The 13,395-nt window shown below is 39.4% G+C and overlaps 1 protein-coding gene across 1 annotated transcript in view; it reads right to left on the minus strand.

The window, feature by feature from the left end:
- Positions 1 to 13,395, minus strand: part of CDH6 (cadherin 6) — a 163,571-nt gene that overhangs the window by 10,521 nt on the left and 139,655 nt on the right. The window contains exons 6-8 of the mRNA XM_049768603.1: positions 12,288 to 12,475; positions 9,071 to 9,324; positions 253 to 389 (exon numbers count right to left, since the gene is read on the minus strand). Of these exons, the coding sequence (XP_049624560.1) occupies positions 253 to 389; positions 9,071 to 9,324; positions 12,288 to 12,475 (579 nt within the window). The remainder of the gene's footprint in view (positions 1 to 252; positions 390 to 9,070; positions 9,325 to 12,287; positions 12,476 to 13,395) is intronic.

Below are 13,395 nucleotides of genomic sequence, written 5' to 3' on the forward strand. Positions count from 1 at the left end.
GCACTTTTATTTTATTGTTTTCAAACTGTGAAAATGCCACTCTTAGGAAAACCTCTGCATTTATGTATGAACCAATGCAAGCCTGGAAGGAATATTACTGCAAAGCATTTCAGGACTCTTGCCCTCAGTCTGTGTCAAGAGGGCTGACAATATGTGATGATGAGTTTTAGCAGTGCCTCACCTGTCCTCTGGGAGACAAACCCCCCACACCCCCATAAGTTGACAACATCAGAAACATGAGATTGCACTTACTGATCTCTGTTGCTATCACTGTAATATTGTGCCACAGCACTGATTCACGGTCAAGAAGTTTTGATGTAAAAATGGAGCCATTTCCAGAATCAATGTTGAATATTCTGTCCATGTCTGTGTGTCGATCAACGGAATACCTAAAAAGGCAGGGTAGAGTTTAAAAAGGAGTGGTCTGGACCTTTTGCTCTGTGCTGTTCTCACATTCAAAAATTATTCTCAGAATATATGTTTCATGGAATTTTCTTCCTACTTGGGTTATGTATATTTGAGTATCTATAACTTTATGTTAAATGAAGCATTCAGAGATATTCATTACCACTGTGGTCTTAATAATTAACACACTAGACATGCTACATGGTTAGCATCAACATAAAAGTTATTTAGTAGATGAGGAGGGTGTTTCTAGGCTACTTTCAGTTCAGTACTTGAGGCTCACTCCTGATGCTGCTCAGGGACTACCTGGTGTTGGAAATTGAACCTGGGTCTCCTGCATGCCAAGCATGTGCTCAGCCGTTGAGCCATTTTTCTGGTTTTAAAAGTATTCTTGTACATGCAATTTGGATCAAGTGATGTTAATAATTGTTATAGTTTAATTCAGGTTTGTGTGAACTTAGAGCATAAGTTTGTGTCATAAAATAGGGTTATTAGCTAATTTTTATTTACTTCTATTTTATTTTATTTTTTTAGGTCACACTCAGCAGTGCTAACTCTTGGCTGTAACTAGGAGATCATGTGGTGCTGTGAATTGAAGGCACATGCTAGGCAAGTGTCTTCACCCCAGTACTAACTCCCTGGCTCCTATTCATATTTAAGTCATTGTGCTTAAAAATAAATAGATGGCTGTGTGTGGCTGTAGGAGAGGGAGCTAGGACATAAGCTTGGGGAGAGATATAAGGATGAACTAGCCATGGTCAGAATTTAGTCTAAGTGTACATGAATTTGCCAGTAGACTTTTAGTAGGGGAGCAAGTATCACACTATAATTCCCATTGAGCATTATCACTGGTTGACTTAAAGAGAATGCTTTGAGGAGCCGGAGCTATAACACAGTGGTAAGGCATTTGCTTGCACGCAGCCAACCCGGACTGACCCTAGTTCAATCCATGGCATCCCATATGGTTCCCTGAGCCTGCTAGGAGCGATTTCTGAGCACAGAGCCAGGTATAAACTTTGAGTGCTGCTGAGTGTCTCAAACCCTCACCCCCCCCAAAAAAAGGGGAATATTTGGACAATATGACTGTTCCAAGAAAATGAAGAACTGGATTTAAAGACAATGACAACTCCAGGTTTGGTACCAGTATGTTAAAACTGGGTTGCTCAAAAAAAAAACAAAAACAAAAACAAAAACAAAAACAAAAACAAAACAAAACAAAACAGAAAAAAAAACGGGGAGAAGATATTTGGTCTGAAATTAAAGATAAAATTTTGGATGGACATCTCTGTTTCCTGTTTGTTTGTCTAGGAGGAGAATGTCCAATAAAAAATAGTTAAACATAAAGGACAAATTATTTTGCAAATCAGTGAACAGATCCCAGAGGAATGAGAAGAGATTGACAGCAGAGTAGAAACTTACTAAATACATTCAATAGAGGGGTGGGAGAATTGAAACAGCCAAAACACACACACACACACACACACACACACACACACACACACACACACACACACACACAAAACAAAAGACAAAACAAAACCATGAGACCAAGAGGCTATTTAGAAAGCAGAGAAAGGCTGGAGTCAGAGTACCGTGGGTGGGGTGTTTGCTTTGCACCTGGCTGAACTGCAGATGGTCCCACAAGCACCATGAGGTGTGATACCCAATCATAAAGCAAGGAGTAAGAGCTGAGCACTGCTCCCCCCAAACTAGAGGAGGGCAATGTTTTAAGCACTGAAGTAGATGATAGAAAATTAGATACTGGGAAGTATGTTCTTCTTTATAACTCTATTACTAGATTTTTGGAATATCTACATAAGAAAATGTGTACATTGTTTGTGAGGAAGCAGGAGTGAGAAACTCAGAAGTTCTTACATATTAAGGCCATTAGGAACAGCAACAAAAACTGTTGTGCTGAATTCTCAAAATTTATTTTATGGTAGAAGCTTTTAAGATGTTAACTTAGAAATATTTGACTAGTCATATGCATGTGGAATTATTATGAATACATTAATTAAAAATAAACCCTTGTTACTAATTTGCTATAAAGCACCATGCTCAAGATGATTTCAATTAATTACTGTTTTAACATGTAACTAATGAGTTATAATAAGGAACATATTTTATATTCACAAAATATTTTTATTATTTAGTGGGAGGTCCAAGTAAAATAGAGTCTCCGTTATTGTAAGCTATTTCAACTGAATTTTAAAGAAATTAATGAAATTCACTATGGATTTCAACTTGGCTTACACAATTTAAAAACTAGTTTTGGTTAGGAAATTATTTGCAACTTAACTAAATGTAAAATCTTATTATTAAAAGTGTTGAAACATATTAAGCGGTTTTTTTTGTCATTTATGTCATAACCCATATTTATTAAGAATACAAGGTTTAGCCGGCGAGGTGGCGCTAGAGGTAAGGTGTCTGCCTTGCAAGCGCTAGCCAAGGAAGGACTGCGGTTCTATCCCCCAGCGTCCCATATGGTACCCCCAAGCCAGGAGCAATTTCTGAGCGCTTAGCCAGGAGTAACTCCTGAGCATCAAATGGGAGTAGCCCGAAAAACCAAAAAAAAAAAAAAAAAGAATACAAGGTTTATTTAAATAGAGATAGCATGGAGGTAGGGCGTTTGCCTTGCATGCAGGACAGTGGTTCAAGTCCCAGCATCCCATATGGTCCCCCGAGCCTGCAAGGAGTGATATCTGAGTGTAGAGCCAGGAGTAACCCCTGAGCGCTGCTGGGTGTGACCCAAAAAGCCAAAAAGAAAAACAAACAAAACAAAGAAAGAACTTAATTACATTAAATTTGCTTGAACATCCTTCTTCATTGTTTTTTGTTTGTTTTTGTTTTGTTTTGTCTTAGAGCCACACCTTGGCAATGCTCAGAATTACTCCTGAATCACTCTAAAATTACTTCTGGTGAGCTTGGGGAACATGGGATTTGAGAATTGAACTCATGCAAGGCAAATGCTCTTCCCTCAGTATTACCTCTGGCCTCACTTTCTTCATTCTTAATTTGTAAATAATAAATATGTGTAGCACATAGTTATCAAAACAAAACCAATATTTATAACCTTCATAAAATTGTTAATAAATATAAAAATAACTTTTTTTCTCATAAAAGTCAAGTTTAATGTGTTCTACCTTTTATTTATTTATTTATTTATTTATTTTTTTGGTTTTTGGGTCACACCCAGCAGCGCTCAGGGGCTACTCCTGGCTCTACACTCAGAAATCGCTCCCAGCAGTTTCGGGGGCCATATGGGATGCCAGAATTCGAACCACCATCCTTCTGTATGCAAGGCAAACACCTTACCTCCATGCTATCTTTCTGAGCCCCTGCCTTTTGCTTTTACAGATTATTATAATTCTGTTCAGTGGTAATTGGTTTTTGCCTATGACTCAATTTTCTGCTCTTATTTTATAGTAATCACATTTCCCTATCAAGCCATTATATAAACAGTATGGAGTGAGGAATTTAGTTCAAAGAAATTTTTTAATTAATTAATTAATTATATTTTGGGGCCACATCTGATGAAGTTCAGGGGCTAATCCTGAAGGTCAATTCCACTGGTGCTTGGAGTACTATGTATTATTAGGGATCAAACCTGGGCTGGTTGCATGCAAGGTAAAGTATAAATAACCTCTGTATTCTCTCTCAAATTCTTATTTATTTGTTTGTTTTGGGGACTACACCCAGTGCTGCTTAGGGCTTACATCTGGCTCTGTGCTCAGAAATCACTCCTGTAAGACAAGTGCCCTACATGCTGTACTGTATCTCCAGCTCCTGCTTTTGATTTTAAAGAGAAAGCTATTCAGAAAATAGCTAAGTTGAATATATCTTGCTTATTTTAATGGAGAGATTAAAACATTAATTAGAAATCTAAGATTCCTACATTATTTAGGAAAGATGCTTCCATTCAAAGTCTTACTGATTTTTTTTTAATATTTTCAATTTAGAGCAGACTATTTGCCACCTAGACACAATAATTTTAATCATAACTGATAAGGAACATGATAACCAATCCTACTATGATTATAGCTGAGCAGTCTGCTAGGTAGCTCTTTCTTTTTGTTCCTAAATTTTTATTGTATTCCATGAGTCAATAATTTGTCTTCTAATGTATCTTTAAGTCAAGAAGATATGTTGCCCAGCAAAGAAGTGTTTGCAAGTATATTTTTCATAATATGTACTCAGCGATATTTCATAAGATAGTTAGAAATCAAAAGTTATTTATGATAAAGTTTTGAAAGAATTTTCTTTTATGTGATAAATGAACTAAAGACTTGTATCTTTAATAATAATAAATAAATGTTTATGGGACCACAGTAATGCATCTAATTTTCTAGTTTTAATTGTGTAGTCTAGAACCTTATTGTTGATAATTATGCCTTAAATAACAAAACTATGTATGGGAGTACTTTCTTGATGTCAGATTCATTTTCTAACATAAATATACTATAATATATTATAATATAAAATAATATAAATGCTATTATTGTGTATGTTTATCTAATCTGTTGTTATATCTGGAACCTCTATGTACCAAGGGAAAACTGACAAGATAGAACTTCAAAATCAGCTTACAGTTTGTCAGCTACTACATCCTTTGATAAAACATAAAACCATACAGTAGGTAAGCTGATATTTAGTATAAAAAAAGTAAAATGGACTTAACAAGACTCCCTAAATCACTAAATCAGACACTGTTGGTTTAAGTTGAAAACATGTTGGCCTATAAGAGGTAACCAAAGCTCCAATTTATACAATTTCAGCCATAACACTTTCATTTTGGAGGGTCCTGAGAGGGGCAAGGGGACTGTGGGCTGCATACCTGGCAGTGTGCAGCAACTACTCCTTACTCTGTGTGCAGAGGTTGCTCTTGGCAGTGCTGGGATGGGAGGGGCCGTGCCATTCTGGAGATCAAACTGGGGTTGGCTGCTCACAAGGTCAATGCCTCAACCCCTGTTCTATCTCACTGACTCACATTAACACTTTTAATTGTTCTTGACATTGGCTTATAAAAGCAGCTAGAAGAAAATCCAAGTGAGAGAACAGTTGTGACAGTACTTAAAATTATTTGTGTTGGGGTCAGAGAGATGTTCAGGAGTTAAGGTGCTTGCCTTGCATTAGTAATATTAAATGTATATAAAGGGATATTTTATCCTTAGAACTCAAATGTGATTACTTTAGCTGACTACCATCTAATCTAGATCAACCAGTAAACAGATAATACAACAGATTCCATATTCTCAGTGAATTAAAATAACTTCCCAAAAGTAAACCAGTTGTTTAGTGTTTTGGATGTGAGACTTGCTGATTTCAAGTCAAAGGATTTAATGATTTAAAGAGTTAGAAAATGACATATTTTTCTTTTTTTAATATTTTATTTAAATACCTTGATTACAAACATGTTTGTGGTTGGGTTTCAGCCATGTAAAGAAATGACATATTTTTCAACCTTAAATTATTAACATTTTGCTAAATGAAGTCACCATGATTTACAAAGTTATTTATAGTTGAGTTTTAGGTATACAGTATTACAATTCCAATTCCACCACTAGTGTCAACTTTCCTCTACCAGTGTCCCCAGAAGTTCCCTCCCACCCCCAGCCTGTCTTTGGCACATTTTAAGGTTGCTTATTGAAGTTTGAAGGTCCTGCTTACAAGTGCTGTTGGCTCTGTATTTTAGATAATGTGTAGGCCACATCTACATTCGATGACATACCGAGGACCCACCCCATTCCCATTACTTCCCAGCTGCCTCTTTTTACTCCCCCTCATTAATCTCTTTCCTTTCCCACCCTCTTCTTCCTATGCTCTGGGCTTTCAAATGATTATTTTTAAATTTCATTTAATACAGGGTTGAGAGCTACCACAGTAGTAGGGTGCTTTCCTTGAAGGTGGTTGACATGGGTTTGATCCATGGCATCCCATATGGTTGGTCCCTGAGAACCCTGAGTTTTCAGGATAGACCCTAAGTGCAGAGCCAGGAGTAATCCCTAAACATCAGCAGGTGTGGCCCCCAAATTAACAATACAAAATTCCATTAAATTAGTTTGGTTATTTATTTATTTTATTTTATTTTTTTTTTGGTTTTTAGGTCACACCCAGTGACGCTCAGGGGTTACTCCTGGCTATGTGCTCAGAAATCGCTCCTGGCTTGGAGGACCATATGGAATGCCGGGGGATCAAATTGCTATCTGTCCTGGGTCAGCTGCGTGCAAGGCAAATACCTGATGCTGCACCACCATTCTGGCCTCTAAATTCTATTTTTATTGACCTATTTAAAAATAATTTCCCATCAGAGTTATTCACAATGTTTTATACCAGGGTTTCACACATACTGTTTCAACACCACAACCTCCACCAGTGTCCGCTTCCCCTAGCCATTTGTCTCAGAATTTTCTTCTATCCACATTCTTCCTGACCCACCTTCCCTCCCGATCTTCAGCTTTGATCTGCAAATACAGAAACCTGTTTGATGTTCACTTCTTGTCTCTGTCTTGCCGCCCCCTTATTACATCCTACTCCCCCGCTTACTCTTCAAGCTACACAGGCCTCCTTGCTTCTATTGCTTCCACATGGCAAGCAAGCTCTGGGATCAGACCTTGCCTTTCCTTCCCTCTTCCTGGAACATTTTTTCCTCCTGGACATCAGCAAGGTTCGTCTCTTCATTAAAACTTAAAATTCTTCTTATCCGGGGCCGGAGAGATAGCATGGAGGTAAGGCCTTTGCCTTTCATGCAGGAGGTCATCGGTTCGAATCCCGGCATCCCATATGGTCCCCCGTGCCTGCCAGGAGCAATTTCTGAGCCTGGAGCCAGGAATAACCCCTGAGCACTGCCGGGTGTGACCCAAAAACCACAAAAAAAAAAAAAAAAAAAAAAATTCTTCTTATCCACAAAGCCAAGTCTAACTCTACTTTCTATAGATAACTGCACAGCCAACCCTCTGCTTCTTCAATCTCACTGCTTACAATTTATTTCAGTGAACACATTAGAAAGCTGGTTTCTTTCTGCACCAGTTGGCATGTAAGTGCCATGAGATCAGGGCCTGGAGCTGCTTTCTGCAGTCTCCCTGGAAGCCTAGGTCATGCATGCCTCATGGCCTGTGTCCTGTGAGACTTTCTATGGGTTTACATTTGTGGACTTATATTTGGATTGACATTGGGTTTAAATGTGGATTGACATTGTGTGTGTGTGTGTGTGTGTGTGTGTGTGTGTGTGTATGTATGTAGTAACATGTGGATTTATTTTTGAAAATTTTTATTTTTCCCATATTTCTTTTCATTTTTTAAAAATAATTTCTTGGGTCCAGAGTGGAAGCACAGTGGTAAGGTATTTGTCTTGCACGGAGCTGACCCAGGACAGACCTGGGTTTGATCCCAGCATCCCATATGGTTCCCCAAGCCAGGAGCGATTTCTGAGCTCTGACCCAGGAGTAACTCTGGAGTGCTGCCAAGTGTGGCACAAAAGCCAGGAAAAAAAACTTTATTTAGTCACCATGGTTACTGAAATGTTTGTAGTTAAGTTTTAGTCATAAAATGACTGAATTTGGTTTCAGTCATAGAATAACCCTTAACCAATGCAACTTTCCTGCCACCAATGTCACCCGCTTTTCTTCCCCTTGCCTGTCTTTGGGACAGGCACTCTTTCCCTCATTATCATTGTCATCTAGTCACTCACTCTGCCTACTTTTGTCCTAGAGAAGAGGTTACCCAATGCTATTCTCACTTGACACTTGGCTCATCTAGTCAATGAAGCTCTAGGCTAAAGGCTGGAATCTGGTTAACTCTAGGTTTTTCATAAAAAGAGTCTAGAACATGGAGTATTCCTGGTCCCAAAGCACAATAAGGCTTTCTTGCAAGCTGATTTACATCTGAGAGTGAGTAAGGAGAGTCCAGGGAAAATAGAGCTTGCTTACACAGAATAAATTTGGGTTCAGCTCTATTAATTTCCCAGTACTCTACAGGCATAGATCATAAAACAGTTCTTGTTTCTATTCTCATCTGCAAAAGAAAAAAATTACACATCCCAATAGAGCATAATTCTGCTTCTAAGTGTTGTATGATAGGTTCGTCCACACATGAAAAACAGGCTCTCAAGAGCAGTGCCTTATTTGTTAAAAATCCCAGTGCTTTCTCTGACAAAACCAAGAGTGTAAAACACTCAAGGCCATTTGGTTTCAGAATGCCCTCTGTAAGCAGTGAACTCCTTAGAGTTTTTTTGCTTTCTTTTTTCTTCTCTCCTTCTCCCCCCAACACTGATTTGTGGTTTTTAGGTTTATGCTGCTGCTAAACTGATGTTTATATTAAGCAAGGAGAGTAAAGGTGTTATTTACAGTAATTTTTCAGGAAGACATAACTGTATAATTAAATAAAAAAGACTCAATTTTTCTTTCTTTTCAGGGGAGTTGAGAAGCAGTTTGGGCAATACTCAGTGAAGCTTAATAGCTAGTCCAGGCTCTGAGCTCAGGAGTGACTCCTGCCGATGCTAGAGGGACTATAGGTGGCCCCAGGGAATCAAACCAGGATCAGATGTGTCGTAATGGAAGTGCCTTTACTCTTGTATTGTCTCTCTGACCCCATTCATTTTTTTCTAACCCATAGACAAATATTTGAATGTCAAATTTCTGAAAGAAACAAGTCACAGAATCACACTTACTTGACAGGATTCCTGGCAGCATCCGGGTCTTGGGCTGAGACGGAGCCAAGGGTCGTGTTGATCTGAGCATCTTCTCTTATCTGTAGGATATAGGCCAGTTTGCTAAAGACGGGAGGCTCATCCACATCCTCCACCATGATTCTAACAGTGGCGGAATCTTTGAACGGACCCAAGTAGAAAAAGCGGGGTTCCACATGAGGATTGGAGGCTTCCACTTTGAGGTTGTATATTTTCTTTTTTTCAAAGTCCAAGAGCTTGAAGGAGGGAGAAGAAACAGATGCATTTAAAGTAGCTGAGCTAGGGAAAACACCACCTCTTTCATGCAAATCATCAATAGGGGAATGTGAGCATATTGCTTTGAGAAATCTCTGCACAGAAATGAAGTATTGAGAAAGGGCAAAGGACAGAGTCAACATAGTGCTGTTAAGAATTTGGTTGAAAACATGCTCACTGTAACCTTGAAAGTGATTCGGAGCTCTCAAGTGTTAGGCAGGGAACCTGTTACAGACACTAAACAATTCTTTTCATTGATCAGAGGGTAGGTACTAGGAAACTTGGTCACTATTTTCAGTGTTTCCCAAAGTGGGTGATACTGCCCTCCTTCTGAGGTGTTAGAAGGGTCCAAGAAGGTTTGTTATTAACCTCAGCTCATTTGTAGAGGGAGGGTGTGCTTTCTGTTTATTCATGAAAGATGGGAGAGTTTCAAGGAATTTTGTCAGTTCAAGGGATTCTGTCAGCTGTAATTATACTTTTTTTTGTTTGTTTGGGCCACACCCGGTGATGCTCAGTGGTTATTCCTGGCTATGCACTCAGAAATTGCTCCTGGCTTGGGGGACCATATGGGATGCCGGGAGATCGAACCGCAGTCAGCAGCGTGCATTCAAACCCCCTACCGCTGCGCCATCCCTCTTTTCCCTGTGATTACATTTTAACTGAGCCCTTCCTTTGTGGGAGGAGCCAAAGGATTGAGCTCAGAGGATTGATGCACATCCTTGTCATCCAAGCGACCCCTGGCTCTGCATGTTTCCCTAAGCATTGCTAGGAGTGGTCCCGGCAGTGCCCAGAATCATTGGGCCTCAATACCATCTCATTGGCTAAGTCTGGCTGGGCTTGGGCAAATATTTCTGGGAGTGGTCCTTAGCACCCCCTGAGCACTTCAGGGAAGGCCCTCACCAAAGAATTGAGCACTTGAGGATATACATTTGCCAGAATCTGGGCCGCAGGTGGATCATTAAGCCAGAACATCCACACATGGAGATGACGAACTCTACTTCAACCACCTTCACCCCACTAGTTGATCCATAGAATAGAGAGAATGAGAATCTAATTGTTGTCTCCGGATTTCTACTTACTCATTTAGATAAAAATCAATGGAACTTAATTTTTCTCTTTTTGACCTAACATGATGAAATATTCCAAAACAATATCCTGATGTTGGTGGCACTGAGCTAATTACTTGCCAGGGAAAGTAGTAGTAGTGATCGTTGTTGTCAGAGGTCTTTAGGAACCGGATCTCTACTTGTGAGACATGCAGAAGCCCAATGCTTCTTGCTGACTTGGAGTTTTAGATGATAATATGACAAGGCTCACTAGAAACACAATTAATCAAGACTATAGCCAATGTGATTTAGTCAGCGAGGCAAAATTTCAGCTTGAATCTGATAAGGCACCAAGAAAATTAAAAAGGTTAATGCACACTAATGGGCACCTTAATGATATTAGAGTATAAAACATCAGTCTGAGTGTCACTTAGATATGTTTTATGGTGATTCTGGATATTAAGATCTGTAACCCAACACTAAAGAAAAAAGTTCCTTGTCATTTTTATCCACCTGTGCTCATATTTACCAGAAAACAACAGCGATCTCAGGGAGAAAATATTACACCAGACACGAGAGAAGGAAAATCATTAAAAAATATAGCCAGAATTAATATATTGTTGACTTCGAAGCATGGAGATTATTGATTTTTATTGGCTTAATGCTTTTCACACATTTTCATGCTGCTTTGTGGTATTTTATTTGAGGAGGATACAGAGTAAGTAAGCAATTAGGGGGAAATGAGAATTTAGAATATAAAAACTTTTTTTCTTTTGTAATTACTATGTTCCAATAACTAGTGAAGGAACTCATAGTTGCTGAGTTTAGGGATCCTCAAATAGCTTCCCAAATTCAGGTCTTTTAAATCACTGTATGATACTTGGACTTCAAAGCATTCACTGGAAATTTGTTGTTTAATAACGATGGTGTATGTATTTGTTTCTTTTTTTTTTTGTATTTGTTTCTTTTCCACTGTCTCCCCACCCTCCCACAATGAAATTTTTTTTGTCTTGGATCAAATCTGATGGTGCTAAGGATTTACTGCTGGCTACATGCTTAGAGGTCACACCTAAGTTCTTGGGCTGAACCATATGTAGTGCCTGACATCAAACTCAGGTACATACTATGAAAGGTGAGTGTCTTATCCCTCCTACTATCTTTTTGGTCTCAGGATGGAATTTTTTTTGTTTTTTGGTTTTTGGGCCACATCTGGCAGCACTCTGGAGTTTCTCCTGGGTCTGCACTCAGAAACTACTCCTGGCAGGCTTTATGGACCATATGGGATGTCGGGGATCGAACTTGAGTCTGCTGTGTGCACGGCAAATGTCCTACTTGCTGTGCTATTGCTCAGGTCCAAGGATGGTGGTTTTATGAGAGTGCAGAATCCTGTTAAAGGTGACATTCTACTTCCAGAACAGTTAGGCACTGATATTTGTTTTTTAATTAAATATTTACTTTAAATGCCTCAAATACACACTATATAGGTAGGAGACTCTTAATAAACATGCATTTGTTTCTTGGGGCCACACTGGTGGTGCTTGGGGCTTACTCCTGGGCTCTGTGCTCAGGGACTATTCCTATCATTTTTGGGGGGCGGCCATCTGTTGTGTGAGGCATTGAACAGCACGGATCAGCCTCCTTCAGGACAAGTACTCTGCCCAGTGTTCTCTTTCCTTGCCTCCAAATACCTTAATAAAGCTTTGTTAAAAGCAGGCAACGTATGAAGGCATACAATTCTGCAGCATTTCTAAAAGCCAGAAGAAATCACCATGAAATCAGGCAGATGCTTTAAGGAAAAATGAGGAAAAGAACCTAGCAGGCCTCTGAAGTTTCTGTTGACTTGGCAAGCAGAGGAAAGCCAAGGAGCCCATTTGTGGGGTTTGGGCAAAAGCCATTACCTTCTTGACCCGTATGATCCCTTCCTGGGTGTCCTGGTCGGTGACCACGTCGAACATGTCCAGCCCCTCGCCCTCAGTAATGCTGTACTCAAGCTCTGCGTTGACCCCAATGTCCACATCGCTGGCTTTAATTCTGCCAATGGGCGTACCCGGTGGAGAAGATTCTGGGGTTTTAAACTGGTAAGTACCTACGAATCATCGGACAGTTGTCAGTGGAACACAGGCCCCGTGTTCCCCGATCATGCTTTAAAGCCAAATGCATTTCCTAACATTTCCCGCAGACGGTGATGCCAGCTCAGGCAGATTTATGTTTTCCTTAGCATCCTAGGCAGGTGCCCCCTGTTCTCGCCTTCACAGTTAAGATCATGATTGTTGAGAACGTCTCTTCTCTCTGTGACCTCTCTCTTTGCACAGGAAAAACACTTTTCTTGTGCCGTAAATAGGCTTTCAAGTTTCTAGCATGGTTGGGAGAAAGACAGCTGCAGAAGAGGGCATATGAGGTCTCCACATCCCTTGTTAACATAATCTCCCAGAAAGACTAGAAAAGAATCTAACCTGGACTGTGCCCTTCAGCCAATTACCAGGTAGCTTTAAAAGACTTCTTTCTGACATTGCTAACAACAACTGAAGAAGAGAATAAATGAGAGCAATTTGGAGAACATCTCCGAACACTGAGTGAGCTGATGATCCACTAGTTAGGGAAAGCCCTAAATAAATATATTGAAGGAGATAAAACTCTCTGTCTCTTCCTCTTTCTCTAATCTTTGGGTAAGTCTTTCTTTCAAATTATACTACAGTGTTTTTTTCTACACAGAGGTTTCTCATGCTTGTATTTATACTAGTAATCCTAACCTATATTTTAATAGGAGAAACCAGGCTAACAATACTATAAACCACAGAATCTCAACCATTAAATTTTTCTATTAAAATAATCTGTATTTCATAGATAAGTATTTTGAAAAAAGTCTTTATGTGGCAAAAAAAAAACAACCTGTTAAAGATGACTCCATGAGTTTTAATTTAAATCTGCAAAACCAGCCTATCCTCAGGCTTAAAAAATAAAAAGAGATAATGTAGTGTGTAAGACCTGACATGTGACTGATCTAGG

Source organism: Suncus etruscus, chromosome 2 (genome assembly GCF_024139225.1).
Source record: "Suncus etruscus isolate mSunEtr1 chromosome 2, mSunEtr1.pri.cur, whole genome shotgun sequence".
NCBI lineage: Eukaryota > Metazoa > Chordata > Mammalia > Eulipotyphla > Soricidae > Suncus > Suncus etruscus.